This window comes from Schistocerca serialis, chromosome 2 (genome assembly GCF_023864345.2).
Source record: "Schistocerca serialis cubense isolate TAMUIC-IGC-003099 chromosome 2, iqSchSeri2.2, whole genome shotgun sequence".
NCBI lineage: Eukaryota > Metazoa > Arthropoda > Insecta > Orthoptera > Acrididae > Schistocerca > Schistocerca serialis.
In genome coordinates, this window is record NC_064639.1 from 537,276,444 (window position 1) to 537,291,737 (window position 15,294).

At 37.9% G+C, this 15,294-nt stretch overlaps 1 protein-coding gene across 1 annotated transcript in view; it reads right to left on the minus strand.

The window, feature by feature from the left end:
- Positions 1-3,728: 3,728 nt before the first annotated feature.
- Positions 3,729-15,294, minus strand: part of LOC126457511 (DNA-directed RNA polymerase, mitochondrial) — a 293,196-nt gene continuing 281,630 nt past the window's right edge. Inside the window, exons 23-24 of the mRNA XM_050093848.1 lie at positions 7,408-7,499; positions 3,729-4,094 (exon numbers count right to left, since the gene is read on the minus strand). Of these exons, the coding sequence (XP_049949805.1) occupies positions 3,965-4,094; positions 7,408-7,499 (222 nt within the window). The 3' untranslated portion in view covers positions 3,729-3,964. The remainder of the gene's footprint in view (positions 4,095-7,407; positions 7,500-15,294) is intronic.

Genomic DNA, 15,294 nt, shown 5'->3' on the forward strand with positions numbered 1-15,294 from the left:
CAGTCTATAATTAATTAGGATATTATATACTAAAGAAGCAGTACAAAGAATTAGAATAAAGAGTAAAATACTCAAGTGTCATGAATACCTGGAGCTTACGATTCGAAACCCAAAGGTTTAGGCCCCACGACTCCTTGATATAAAAGAATTGACTCCAACATTGACTGAAATACTCCTGTTCTATAATCAAAGTAAAATGAAAAAAGAAAATCTAAATAGTAAATAAAAGGGTTATGCATGGTTAGTAAAAAAAACGTGGAATTACGAATTGTTATTCTATGTAATACTAATGTACATAATGAGTATGTATAAAATATCACTTGTTCGAGCTGAGGGGAGGGATATGTAGTGCTTCGAGAATTTCCGTGTAAATTCCAGAACCACTCGTCCTTCTACCGTCTCGAACGCACGATATTTTAAAAATAAGTGTGAGAGAACGTACATACTGCGTGACACATGTTTGTGTGTGCAGGCTGGAAAGGAGTCATGAGCACAAGGTAGACACGACGGTTGAACGGCATCGACAAGTGTTTTCCGCTCGTGCCTCGAAAATCATATTGGAAGACCAAGAAGTAATCATGTAGTATTCCTTGCTGTTTTAGGGACTGTGATTATTGTTAAAGAAAAATGAACAATTGATTATAGACATTTAATTGTACTTCAGGTGTTGGACTTGCTAGAAGCCAGACATCTTCATAAATTATGTGGTTGTAAAAACTACAATTGCAGATGTATTTTATCGAGTCTAACGCGAGACGAATCAGTTGACTTATAAACATTCGAATATTGATGAGAGAAATATTGAATTTGTTCTCTGTGGAAGTTGAAATATACTATGTCTGAGTTAAAAGTATTCTTCGAGTACTAAATTATTTCAAAAATAGAGAGAGTGTGTTATAAATTCCCATAATCAGCATTATTCTTTGTAGAAGAAGGTTTTGGAGATCGACGGAGCCAGCAATCCAGAAAAGAAGATTGGCTGCGCAAATCAAGTAAGTCAACTGATGTGAGAGAGGTGTGGATTTTGCTTGCAATCCACAGTCACACCGCTTCTTATTGTCACACATCATGAGAATTGTGGATTACGGATTTACTTTGCAACTGAAGCTCAACTGCCTTTTTCAGTTGCACTGTTGTGGCACTGGGGAAATCTCTCTTTCTTCCTGGCTTTCCATTTTCAACTTACACAAATACTTACATTTGGCAAATAAATTGCATAAATAATAGCACAAAATAAAATTTCTTATTTCGAGTCAAGCTACCACAACTAATAACTTAATAAGGAAAGAAAAACAAGGACTGTGTAAAAGTCTATGCACCACCACCTTGCTAGTGACACTCTATGGGTCATCAGACTATAGATACTCAGCAATGCCATTTTTGAATATTACAGAGAGAGAGAGAGAGAGAGAGAGAGAGAGAGAGAGAGAGAGCGAGCGCTGTGCAAGATTAGATGAAGTGCGGCATCAAGGCACTTACAGGCAACCGATAGTATGCCTGGCCAGAGCTGTAGCATAATCCCATCTACTGACAGCATAAATAGAAGCCATACCAACATGTAAGCTTGCACCTGGCATAAGCAGTCTTTCCAACTCCAAATTAATTTTCCTAGCAAACTATTTCAAATGAGGTCAGCCATGGCATCTCAGAACAGATACATACTCAACACTGGTATGTCTTGACGCTGATGCAGGTCACATCCTTTATTGTACCCAAGATTCTGTCAATACTATATCTTGGTCCACTCACTATAACCACAATGTCTTCTTTAGTGAAGTCTCTACAAAGTGATCCTAAATCCTACCACATGATCTACACCAACACTGGGTTTTACGAAGTTGGTGACCTGATATATGGATCCTAGTCCATCTTCAAAAAGTTAGCCTACTCCTCTACAGGAGAACTGCCTAACGACAAAACTTTCTTTCTCTTTATGGACCTTTCATAAATTATTAATTTTCAATCCATTGCAGAAGTTTATTGTAGCCTGTCTATATCTGCATTAGCCTGAGACACATCCATTTTTAATTGAAGCAAACAGGTCAAACTTATTTTTCACGTTCATTGCAAAGCTGCCTGTTCTTTCTATTACCTATTGCCACCTTCCATCTCTCTTAACCCTTCTCTCTCTTTAATCTGTCCAGATCTTACCTGGTCTTATTAAATTCAGCCTGAAGGGCAGCAATTTTTCCCCTTGTTCCATTGTTTTCCTATCTCTATTGCATATCCTACAAAGAGCTTAATGTATTTCTCTAATTCCCACACCACTACAGCCACACCATGAAAACAACTAAACATCTATCACACCATACCCTGAACTAACAGCTATGGTTAATCAGCCACTTTCCACTCATGGTAAATTAATGCTTAAGTAATAATTTTAGTATGTAGTATAGTGATCACTGAATTCATAAACATTTTAAAGATAGAAAACCAATATTGGAATTTTCCACCTCGCACTGTAACTCTGGCAAATAACTGAGTAGAGTAAATAGTGTGTTTTTCCCTTTTCCTTTTACCTGAAATACTGCAGAAACTACAATGTCAACGAAGCAAACATTTACAGAAATAGTAACATTATTCTGCAACGTGATGATATTCATCAATACACTTAATGGTTCCCAAGGAAACAAATCAACAATAAATGTTTGGAAACCCTTCCACACCTTCACTATAACCCAGATGCGGGCCCCTCATGTTAACAGTTGTTTGAGTTTGTCAAAGGGCAAATGCACGAAGATCAATAAAACAAAACTTATGAGGTGCAACTAAGTTTTTCAGATAATCCCTTCACTTCTAATTGATTTCAGTGAAAGAAACATTATGAGACTCTTACATGTGTAATCCATTGCAGTGCAATGAACAGAAAATTTATTACACACTAATAAAGATATCTACTTTCAATGTCTCTTTTTCCCCTGCCTTGTTGTTGTTGTTGTTGTTGTTGTTGGGGTCTTCAGTCCCTAGACTGGTTAGATGCAGCTCCCCTTGCTGGACTACCCTGTGCAAGCCTCTTCATCTCTGCCAAATTACTGCAACCCAAATCCACTAGAACCTGCTTACTGTAGTTAATTCTACTCTCCAATTTTTTATCTGCAGACTTTTAGTCAAATTGAGCTTTAAATTTCTTTCCTTCCCGGCCTGATTCAGTATCTCTTCATAAGTTATCAGTCTATACATATTATCTTCAACATTCTTCTGTGGCACTATATTTCAAAAGCTTCTCTTCACTCCTTGTGTGAAAAGTTTATAATACATGTTTCACATCCAAACAAGACTACACCCCTCCAGATAAATATCTTCAGAAAAGATATCCTAGCATTTAAATTTTCTGATGTTAACAAATTTCTCTTTTTCAGAAACACTTTTGAGGCCATTGTAAGTCTGCATTTTATATCCTCTCTACTTTGGCCACAATCAGTTATTTTGTCACCCCCATAGCAAAACTCCTCAACTACTTTTAGTATCTCATTTCCTATTCTGATTTCCCCCAGCATCGCTTTATTTAAGTATACAACATTCAAACACTTTTGTTAATATTCATCTTTTCATCTCTTTTCAACTAATCTTCCAGGTCATTTGCTATCTCTAACAATTACAATGTCATCAGCAAACCTTTAAGCTTTTATTTCTTTTCCCATACCTAAGGAAGGGGAAAAAAGATGCCCAGCACTTTTGGTATGAGAGACAATCTGAAAATGACACAGTATTACTGTCTGACAACATAATACATAAAAAAGCGTTTATTTTTATAAATACATGGTTCAATGATTTATATACTCACACAAAAATGGTGCTATACAAATTAAGTGATGAATGATTATTTACAGCCTCTTTTTAACTAGGCATCATATGACTCAATCCATGATTACACTGAAGTGGTACAACAGAGGAAATTATTAAAGTGCTTACTGTAAATTCAGTACAGTTCAATGATGAAACATAGGCTACCATAATTTCTTGATCAACTGAAGAAATATATAGACTCAAGAACTTCCTGTAAATTGAAATCACCTTTCTGAGGCACTTTTTGCAGGATTTTGTTGAGCCGTAACTTAGCAGCACTTGTCAGAGATCCATCATCCTTAATATCCCTGTAAAATAATATAAAACCCTCAAAAAACAGAAGTTAAATACAATGCTAAATATTAACTTAAATAACCTGAAAGCAGTCATCACCATGGAATTATGCTATATCAAAAGGAAAATCGTATGACCCATTACTTGTTCCATGTCAACAAAGAAAATTGTTTGGAAAGCTCTCAAGATTCAGTATTATTTTAATTATCCTTATAAGGAACTCATTTTTATCCCTGATAACTGTAACTACATAATGTAGGATTAAAATAAGATAAAAACAAGTTTAATTGAAGTCAAATGAAATAAGCAATGTATATTATAAATAAATTTTCTTGAGGTCCTCCTCCTCTATGCCATTCACATATTTACCAATCATTTTTGCATTCTTCTTCATTCAGCCTCTACTACATATGATCACACCATATGGTATGTTTCATATTTCCTTCACTAACCTGCCCCAACATTGTGGCCCATTTGTCCATCCACTTTCTCTTTTCCTCTAAAAACTTTTTGGGCCTCTCTCTTTCTCATGCTAAATTACTCCCTTGCTTTTGATGCCCTTATTTCCAATAATATTTTGAGCACCTTATGCTTCTGAAACACTGCTTATTTAATTTCAAAATTCAATCAAGGTGTCTGTTTGTAACTTTTCACATTGCCAGTTCTTCTACACATCTTCTCTGCTGCTTTTAACACTGTCTTCTTAAAACTCTCCCATTATTTTTCCACAGTTTGTACTTATCTAGTAGGGTCTTCTTTCTTATTTTTGTCTGATATTGTTCCTTTTAGCTATTCTTATTCTCCTTTCTTGGTTTTTCTCTCCTTTTCTGTCATTCATTTGCCTGGTGTTCATCTGTTGCTAACATGGAATCTTAATTGGAACAATTTAACATACTTATAAGTGTTTCTAGTATCTACTTCTGGCCATCTTCTCTGACAACAACCATTTCATTGTAGACACAAGATGTGAAAGCTCATCACAATGTTCAGATTAATTTAATTAACCAGATATTCATCATGGATATCTAGGAATGATATTATTGGTTTCTAATAACTAGTGGTTTGTATTAATTCACTGATGACTAATATACTTCCAGATAATAAATTCCCACTTACTATTAAATTTACATTCAGATTAAATGCTAATCCTTGTTATGTTAATTTGTGACTATCTGTGGTCCACCAGCGGACACAAGTACTTTTAGTTTGATAATTATGTATTCCATATTAGAAGAAAGTTAGAAATGAATGAGATAGGATGTAGAAACACCACATTTGCTTGCCTGTGATGTTCAGAGAGTATGAACCATACACTGAACATGAAAATTCTGCACCCATTACAGTTACATCTGACTTGTGAACCACCACACTAGATGGGCAACTATTACTGCATCCTCAATGACTGCAACACCAATTAGGCACAATGTTGTATCCCTTACACTTTGTCCTGTGCAGTCTGCCACAAGTTGTGAAGCAAAAGCAGCATTTCAATGGATAAATGGTGGGGAGATATGTTTCTTTATTACACCAAATTCTGCCTTGAAATCAGTGATGGACATTGATAATGTTAACAAAATGGCACATATAATCAAGTCGTCATGCAGCGAGGAGGCACATCCCACTCTATATGAACATTTGTGTGTTTGTTAAGGGAGCACTGAACAGTGTACGATACACCCTGACTACCGATGAACTCATTCTGTTGCTGTTCATGTAATGTCAATGAGATGTGCTCTCATGGGAGGGCAATAGCCCTGTCTTCACTTCTCACATTACCCAAATGCTCTCACCAAGACCATCATCAAATCCTCTGGCTAGTAGGATCACTAGATGTGTCCTACTTTGATCAAGTGTGGTACATGGCTGGATGGTGTCTAATCTGGTATGCATTAACCCGAAACCCACTGCTCAACTTCAGTAACAAGTGGTAGTACCTTGGAATGCTATCTTCTGTCTCCTTGATCATCTCTACACACAACTGCAAAACAGTACAATAGAAGAGGCTAAGCAAGATGCTGAAAAACTGTTCAAGAGAATCTGTCCATGTGTGAATTGAATGAACCCCATGATTATTATAATATACACTTTACAATCTGTGTAAAATGTGAATAAAATGGTATACATATTGACAACTTCTTCAGGATATCAGTTTTCATTGTCTCTTTGTGTACATTACATATCACAAAACTTGTGCCCAAGTGAATAGCTCAAATAAGTTTGGTTTAATCTAGTCTCAAGACATATAGTTCAGATATCAAATACAAAACATAGGAGAATGCTTAATTTAAACAAACTTTGTATACAATCATTTTCCCATGAATTCTCTTTCCAGTAACACACCTCATACACCACAGTGAAAATTTCTTATGATAATCCCAACTTGGATAATACAGTTATCCTCAGAAGTGTAAAATTGGCAGAATGAGCACCAGTATCTGCTGAAAACAGCAGTTTCATGATAATGTTAGGTAGAGAATACTATACAACTTAAGTCACCTCTGATCTGTACCAGCAATCAGAGTGCCAGGAAACTGAATTACAGTGAAAATATTGCTCAGTTTAGAGTAACAATATGTGATATTTCGATCAATTTGTTGTTACAAAGCATTGCATAATCTTTCTAAAGCCATTGACACATTTTGCTGTTGGCAGACACTTGTATGTGTTCTGTGCTTTGTTGTATACCCGCATTTCCTTTGCAACTTGAGTTTTATTTTTTCTCTTGTTCATGTTTTATTGCTGCAATATTATTCTGCGGTAGCGAGATACAGTACTATCCTTTGTTTTTTAGAGCATCAGTTCTTACCAATCAAAATTACAAAAATGTAACTGAAAACTAAAACAATGAAAAATTCACGGAATTCTAAAAAAATTCCCGGGTTTTTCCATGTTTTCTCCTGGATGAAAAAATTCCCGGGTTTTTCCCAGATCTCCCGGTTGTCCCAGGCCGTATACACCCAGTGTAAGCTATTTTATCATTGTTTAATAAAACCGTTATTTTGCTCATACACGTTTACAGACAGATATTCTTTACCTGTGTACATAGTACGCCACAAACCCGCTCATGTTAGAAAAAGGCAACGCATCCTCTGGAGGGTTAAAGCATATTGTAAACATGGGACCAGTTAGCAATACATGAGGAATAAGATGATGTGTGTTACGAACTCTTATGGGTAGGGAGAGGGTATGATTTTTAAGCCTAAATTAACATAACAAGCAGGTGGAATAATATTTAAAGACAATAATAGAGAAAATAGTTGTTATAAACCAACAAAATAAAAAAAATTATGAAAAGAGAGAAGGATGTAACACAAAACATATCTATACCTGGTAGGATAACTATATTTTTCCACCAAATATCTTGATAAAGATTCAAGAATTGGCTGAGAGTGCAGTGCAACAAACTGATCCCTGCAAATCTGAAACAGAAAAGTATAATTTAAGACATGAAATTATTGGGAAAATTAATGAGACAAAGTCCTATAATAATTTTGTTATAATAGCTGCATAAGCTGAGAGTGTTAATGAAAGAAATAGAAAAACGTCTGTTGTTCAAAAAGGTCTCATTTCTCAAGTATCTCCTCTTTCACAGAACAGTAGTTGGGCAGAAAATGTACACACTGTTTTACAAAACAATCACCTTTTCAAATAAATAATAATTACTGTGGCTAATAGTAAATGTCAAGTTTAGTTTTTTATCAATATTTTATACCATCTCTATGACATAAACCAGTCATGACAAGTTTTGTACTTTATGTTTAAAAAGTTCAGTAGAGAGCACTGCCTAGAATCGTGAATGGGACAATGCAGCTTGTGTACTGTAAAGTCTGTCGACGTGCCTCAAATGATCATTTCAAGCACAAACCATTTGTTCCTTGTAACTTTACAGCAAGAAATGTTTGAACAAGGAGTTGCATAATGAATTGGCATACGCCACTGCAACGTCTTTCAAACATTCAATCATTACTGTGAGAGACAAAACACTGAAGAACTGCTTCATAATGGTTATCCACTGATGACAACTACCTACAAATTATGGATCTTAAGTAACCTGAGAAGAATACAACAGTCCTGGATGTTGCCTAATTAGACCCAGATGGAGTGCAACTCTCTCCAAAATAACACTTAGGAGCCGGCTGGAGTGGCCACGCGGTTCTAGGCGCTACAGTCTGGAGCCAAGCGACCGCTACGGCCGAGGGTTCGAATCATGCCTCGGGCATGGATGTGTGTGATGTCCTTAGGTTAGTTAGGTTTCATTAGTTCTAAGTTCTAGGCAACTGATGACCTCAGAAGTTAAGTCGCATAGTGCTCAGAGCCATTTGAACCATTTAACACTTAGGCCTCTAAGCATTACTTACAAACAATAGCACTGATCCCTCAGCAATGTAAGGTGAACATCATGAACAGTATTCTACCTCAGCTCCGTTGGTTGCTTATGGCATAGACCATAAGCACAGACACATCATTACATAGCCAAACACGTATAAAAATGTTCTATTTTATTTTTGGGGATTTATTTTTTTATACTAACAACAAATTATTCTTACTTTGTTACTACACTGGTTATTGTGCATGTTACCTAGTACAAATATTAATACACAAATAAGATATAGTCAACACACTGTGTCAGTCGCTCCTTAGCTAAGTTGATTCTGTGTATTGATGGCAGTGTCATTGTCGATATTGACACGACCACCACCCCACCAGATAACCTTCATTCTATATATGTCTTAGATTGCATTTGTAATATGCCCATAAGATATATATTTGGCAGATACGTGATGCACGGTGGCAGCATACAGCAATGTTTCTTCTCTGTTACAAAAATAATATGTTACCACCACTTCTGGTCTCACAATTGCGTCAACAACACACCACATGTCTATGTGACACATGCAGTCTCAGATTAAACAGAATAACATTCACTGGATGGTGGTGATATGATCATTGAATTGTGTAACTATTTTCTAAACTGTAAATCTTATCTGGAAATAAAAACTTAAAAATCACCATATGAAAATGTGGAAAATGAAGGCCTTCCACTGTGTGAATTATAAGATCTGTCCAGATAAACAGAGGTTTCATGAAATTTACAGTAGAGCCAACCAACGCTTATCATCATATGAAATCAAAAGAATGTCTGCTTCTGTAGCTGAATAGTCAATATGGCTGACTGCCAGGCAGAGGACCCAGATTGAGTTCCCAGTACTGCCAAAGATTTTTCCTTGGTAGGAGGGCTGGAATGGGGTCTACATAACCTTGTGATGCCAACTGAGAAGCTATCTGAATGAGAAGTAGTGGCTCCCAGGTTTGCAAAACTGCCAATGGCCAGAAGGATAGTGTGCTGACCCCACACCTCTCCTTATCGAATCCAAATTACACCACTGGCTGAGAATGCTACAGCAGTCTATCAGACCCAACTGACTGGTCTCAGGCCAGAATGATGGGGCTTGATAATTCAGAAGAATGCAGAAAGTTGCACTAAATAATTCAACCAATGTAAGCAGGTGAGATTGTTCTGTCATGGGGGGAGATCACATATGGGACTCCACAAGGATCCATCTAATGTTCTATACTATTTATCCAACAGAAGTAGTATGCACTTTAGCTGCCTACTTCAATTTTTAGAAAAGAGAAGGAATTGGAAAATTATTGAGTCTGCAAACTCTGGAGAAAAAACATTGTACTGATGAAGGAATTACCAGAACAGATTCTTTTGTTTAAGATATGCCATTCTGAAGATAAATCATTATTTACAGACCTGCAAAACATGGTGTTCCACTAGGGTCACTCCAAGATCTGTAAGCTTTTTATCGAGAGAGAGAATATAGCTGTGTGGTTATGCCAGTTTTAAGACAGGTCTGTGGAGGTAGTATCAACACAAATGTGTGGTTTGATCAAACTGGGTGACTTCTAGCCACATAGTCAAGCAAGCCTGAGCAGATGACACAACTGAAGGAATAACTGCAAGGGAGATAGAGTTATCCTTTTGCTTGCAAGCATGTATGCAAATCACAAGATTTTCTCTGAAACTCTGTCTTATAATTCAAATCAAAGAAGTCAGGAGATTATCACGAAGAAATGATTCATAATGCACTTACCAAGTATTCATAGACCAGCTAATACCAAAATTGAGAAAACTGCTAACACTTGTTCTTGACCTGCATTTGGGAAGTAAGCGATTCAAACCTGCATCCAACCATCCTGATTTAGGTTTCGTGTGACTTCCCTAAATTGCTTCAGGCAAATGCTGGGATGTTTCCTTTGAAAGAACACAGCTGATTTCCTTCCCCATGCTTACCCAATCTGATGGGACCGATGACCTTGCTGTTTGGTCCCATCCTCCAAATCAACCAACCAACCAACCGGCCAACCGACCAATCAATATTTCTTACCTCTCTATTGTTATTGACAATGTTCCTATCATGGCATCAGGGTCACAATGCCAAACTAAGTGATAATCTTAAAAAGATGTAGCTTGTGAACCTAGTATCTCTCTGTAAACCATGGTTCTCTATTTACAAAACAGCTGAGCAAACCATATGGGTATACTGTCACTAGGCTGCTACCTTATTACTGCAATATCAACCCAATAGAAATGATATGGGCCAAGGTTGAATTTTACGTTGCCAGAATAATAATAACTTTATTCTATCTGTGACTGAAGCACCAAATAATGAAGCTCTGAAAATTGCAAGAAAGCTGTCAACCATATGTAGCACACCATGTAGCACAACATTGCAAATGGGGTTTCCAATAATAAATTATGAAATACCGGCCTGTCCTACCCCGGCAGCAAGGAGGTGGTGTCCCACATGCAAGTGGATATTCAAGGGCCATTGAGTATCATGCTGTAAATTATGATGGTATGTCCCTTTCCATTCCTCCAATTACAGAGACATCTGTGGCGAAAAGAAGAAAATGTTTCAGACAAAATGTATGTAGATTCTGCTGCAGAATTGTAATCTGCTATTAAAAGGGGGGGTTCCCATTGAAGATTTCAAAGTTGCTTCCTGTCACCTGCGCACAGGGTGGAACGGTGGGGCGGAGGGTCAAGTGTGCTACTGTTGAATGTCCCCCTCTGAGATGAAAAAAATTGAATTATATTTTTTTTTATCTGATGTATAGTTTTTGAGATATTTCAACGTCTTCAGTTAAAATGAACACCCTGTATAATAAATAACATTGAAAGGTCAGCTGCCGGTGTTTGATTTTATTCCATTAATCGTCATTTGGTAAATTGGCAGTCATGGATCAGTTTGGCTTCTCAACACTTACGATGTCTGATGGAGTATGTGTTATGGTGTGCATTCAGTCACAGAAGCAAAAAAAGGACACTATATGTTACTATCGCTAATTCAATTGCTCATGAGCAACTGAATAAGTGACATCTCTCTCTCTCTCTCTCTCTCTCTCTCTCTCTCTCTCTGTCACACACACACACACACACACACACACACACACACAAAACAAACTTTATTCCCTCTATTATTTACATGAGCAAGTTACTTTATACTTACTATTAATGGTATGACAGAGTGGGCAAAATAAAACTGGCCCATACAGTATTTATAAGACTGCCATAAATTAGATCCTTGTGACTCTTGTTAATGAACAAGAAAACTGTCCATCACAGAAAATGCTGGAAATGCAATTTCAATGCACCAATTGTCTGCTGGCACATGTCTACGCGTGCTCATCTCCCACATACACTGTAACGAGCACTTCGTTGTGTCATTATGTTTGAATGAATGAATGAATTAATGAATGGAGCAGGTAAGTTTACTGACTACTGAATCAGCACAAAACAGTGCCCACAATAAAATTGCACATGTTAATTGGTGGCATTTATGCAAAGCACATGTGTTAATCTGTTTTTGCAGAACATCCAGTTTGCAATGCAAAACTTCGTGGTAAACTGGCAAGAAACAGGCTCTGTAGCAAATAAAAACTGCAACTATCTGAAAAGGGTTCAAACACCAAAAAATATTGCCTGAGTGAAAAAAAGCCTGCAACAAAATTCAATGAAATCTCAACACCGTTTATCTGTACAAGTGGGAATAAAGAGGGTGTCATATCAAGGCAGTATCAAAAAGGACCTCCTTATAACTCGTATTGTCGTGCACTAGTTAAAGCATACAGATGAACTTTTGCCTGCTGAATTCTCTGGTGGTTTCTGCATAAAGCGGAATTGTGACTTGTGGATCCTCAGTTTTTCATTTCTTTAGATGAGGCCTGGTTCAGCCTGACAGAATACGTGAAGTCATAAAACATGTGCCAATATGCATCATGAAATCCTCATAAGAACAATAAACAGCCACTCCATAGGCTCAAGATTGGCGTTTACTGTGCAATGTCTGGTGTTCAAATCATAAAACAATTCTGTCACCAAACAGTTAATGCTAACTAGTTTGTCCAGAAACTGTTTAATCCAAATGTGGGTCAACTCACAGAAGACCAATAATTGTATGGATATGATTTTCAGCATAACATAACAACAGCACACACTGCCTTAACCTTTTCATGAGTGTGTGAAGTAAGAAGAAGACAATCAGCAGAGGCAGCACAATCTCTTTGCCACCTCTCTCTGTGATTTTTACCTGTGGGGCAAACTGAAGGCTCAGTTGTACTCAAGTCATCCTCACACACTTGAAGAGCTACAACAACATTGAAAATGCAACTGCTGGTATCCCTCATGCAGAGCTGCTACATGTGTCTCACAATTTGACAAATTAAGCACAGCACAGTATGGTGGCCATTTCCAGCATCTTCTGTGATGTTCATTAACAAGGGTCAAACCCATGTCAGTCTTATTATAATTTTTTTCCAGGCCAGTTTTATTTTGCTCACCCTGTGTAAATGGTATACTACAAAGAGAAAATCTGTGAAGAATGAAGAGGGAGGGAGGAAGCTTTTAATTACACTATGTGCGCACTAAAGGACAGGAACTAGAATAGAACCCAATAAAGTCACACAACTGCTATTACCCATACAGTAAAAATCTTGATGAATCACTTTATGGTGAGCAAATATATATGGGCTGCTCACCAACCTGCATTCAATGTGGTAAGTCAAAGACTGCTCCACTCTGGTGTCAATGTATTAAGAATACAAGGACAGACCGAGTGACTGCCAAATGATGATACTGACTGGAGACTTGAGGACTCTGCGCACAGGGTTAACAAGCAAACTGCTCATGTTGATCTCAGACTCTGACGCTAAGAAACATTGAGATCTGAGCTGACACTGTTGTCAGCATTGCTTTGGCATGGTTTACAACTGTTCACACATGTCACCCAATACTTTGTGTCCTTTACAGGGTTGTAGAAGACTCACTGACAAGTGAGAGTTCATGCAATTTTAGTATTTTGGTTCAATGGAAAACATGGCATAAAGTTTCAACTAAAAAAATAATATGTAGTTAATATTTTGGTTGCTTGCAGGTATATGTGACTGGTCCTGGTACATAGTCCTGTGCCACAGTACCATAGTGTTGAAAATGATGCACTACAACTGTATGGGAATAATGCAGCATTATATGCCATAGTGGTTAAGTGATACAGATGCTTCCAGTGTGATCAAACAAGTTTGAGTGACAAACTGAACTGGCAGATCATCCCTTTGTGAAGAACCAGGAATTTCAAGTAAAAGGAGGCACTGGTGGTTAAAGACCAGTGCACTATAACTGATATGAGAAAATGTGAAAATCAGTCCTGAATTAGTTTTTAACATCTTACACAACATTTTAAATAGGACAAAGGTCTTCAGATGGATTTCCCGATTGCTCACGACCATTCAAAACGCCTTCTGAACTGAAGCAGCAGTGAAAATGTTAGGCCAATCCAGACGACTTCTTTAGCCACTTAATCACTGTGGATGAGTACTGGTGTATTGCTATGACCACAAGACAAAGGAGCAATGCAAACACTGGAAACGAGGATTCAACATTGTCAATACTAGTAATGAAGCAACCACAATCAGGCGAGGTGATGCCGAGTATTTTTCAGAATACTGATTATGTGGCGGTAACAGATCGTGCTCGTAAGGGGGCAAACTGTCACAGGAGCATACTACCAAAATCTCCTGAGGAGGTAATTGGAGGCCATCGAGACAAAACCTCACGCGAAACTGCCCATTGGTGAAACGTTCCTCCTGTTTCTTTGTCTTAAAGATTCTACAGTGTCTGGTGAAGCCAACTCACAGCCAAGGCCGAAGTATATGAACTGTTAGCATCGTGTGGTGCATGAGACTAATCATGCCCTGTATTGCTACGTAGACACCTGCTGATATGTTCATTGGTGGGCCTGGGTAATTTCTAGGTCCAGCTACACATGTGTTATCAAGGTAAATAAGGGATACCAGCCTTACTTTGACCCGTGAGATCAGGTTAAATTAGTCATTTCCACTATACCCCTATTCACAAAAGACTTCCAAACCAAAACTACACAGGTTCACAACCTACAGCTGAAGATGATATGGACATACACAGGAACTCCACAGATCAAACTTCCATTCAGGCATTTCCATTGTTTTCTAATATTCCTCGCCAAGCCAGTTGCTCCACACACTGCTAGGCAGCCTCATCCTAAGCAGTCTATGTATGCTCACTAAACATTAACACCCACCAAAAACTAGGCAATAAGTTGCTTTCCATGCGTGCAAAAGGGAAAGACTTCCATCCACTTTCTGAACTTTCTATACATAGAGAATAACCTTACTGATACATGAATACAAACTTCTGAAATACGCCTCCACACCCCCTCCACTCCAGAGGGATGAAACTTGCCTCCTGCATCCTACGAGGGCCACAAACCGACTCCTCAATTTTGCCAGCTGCTCACAGTGCCACAACATGCTTTCCAAATGCACAAGTTTTGGCCAATCAACCTCCAGAACAGCAAGTTGGCACTGCTGTAGGTCATTTCCTGCTAATAGTAATGCTCATACTACTACCTACTACTATAAACTGCTGCTGCCTGATGACACTTTCAATAGTTTATTCCCAAAGGGTACTAGGAAATGGCAGCCATTTTGCATGAAACACTTGCCTTTGAAAACCTCCCAGTCAGGCCAAGTCATATCCATCAGCCAGATTAAGCAAAGACTGCTCACTTTGCTCCATGCATAACAATAATTCCTGATCCCAGACACACTTTGCCTGCAATAACGAACACCATTCACCAACTGTTGCGGCCCAGAAATGAACCACTACAG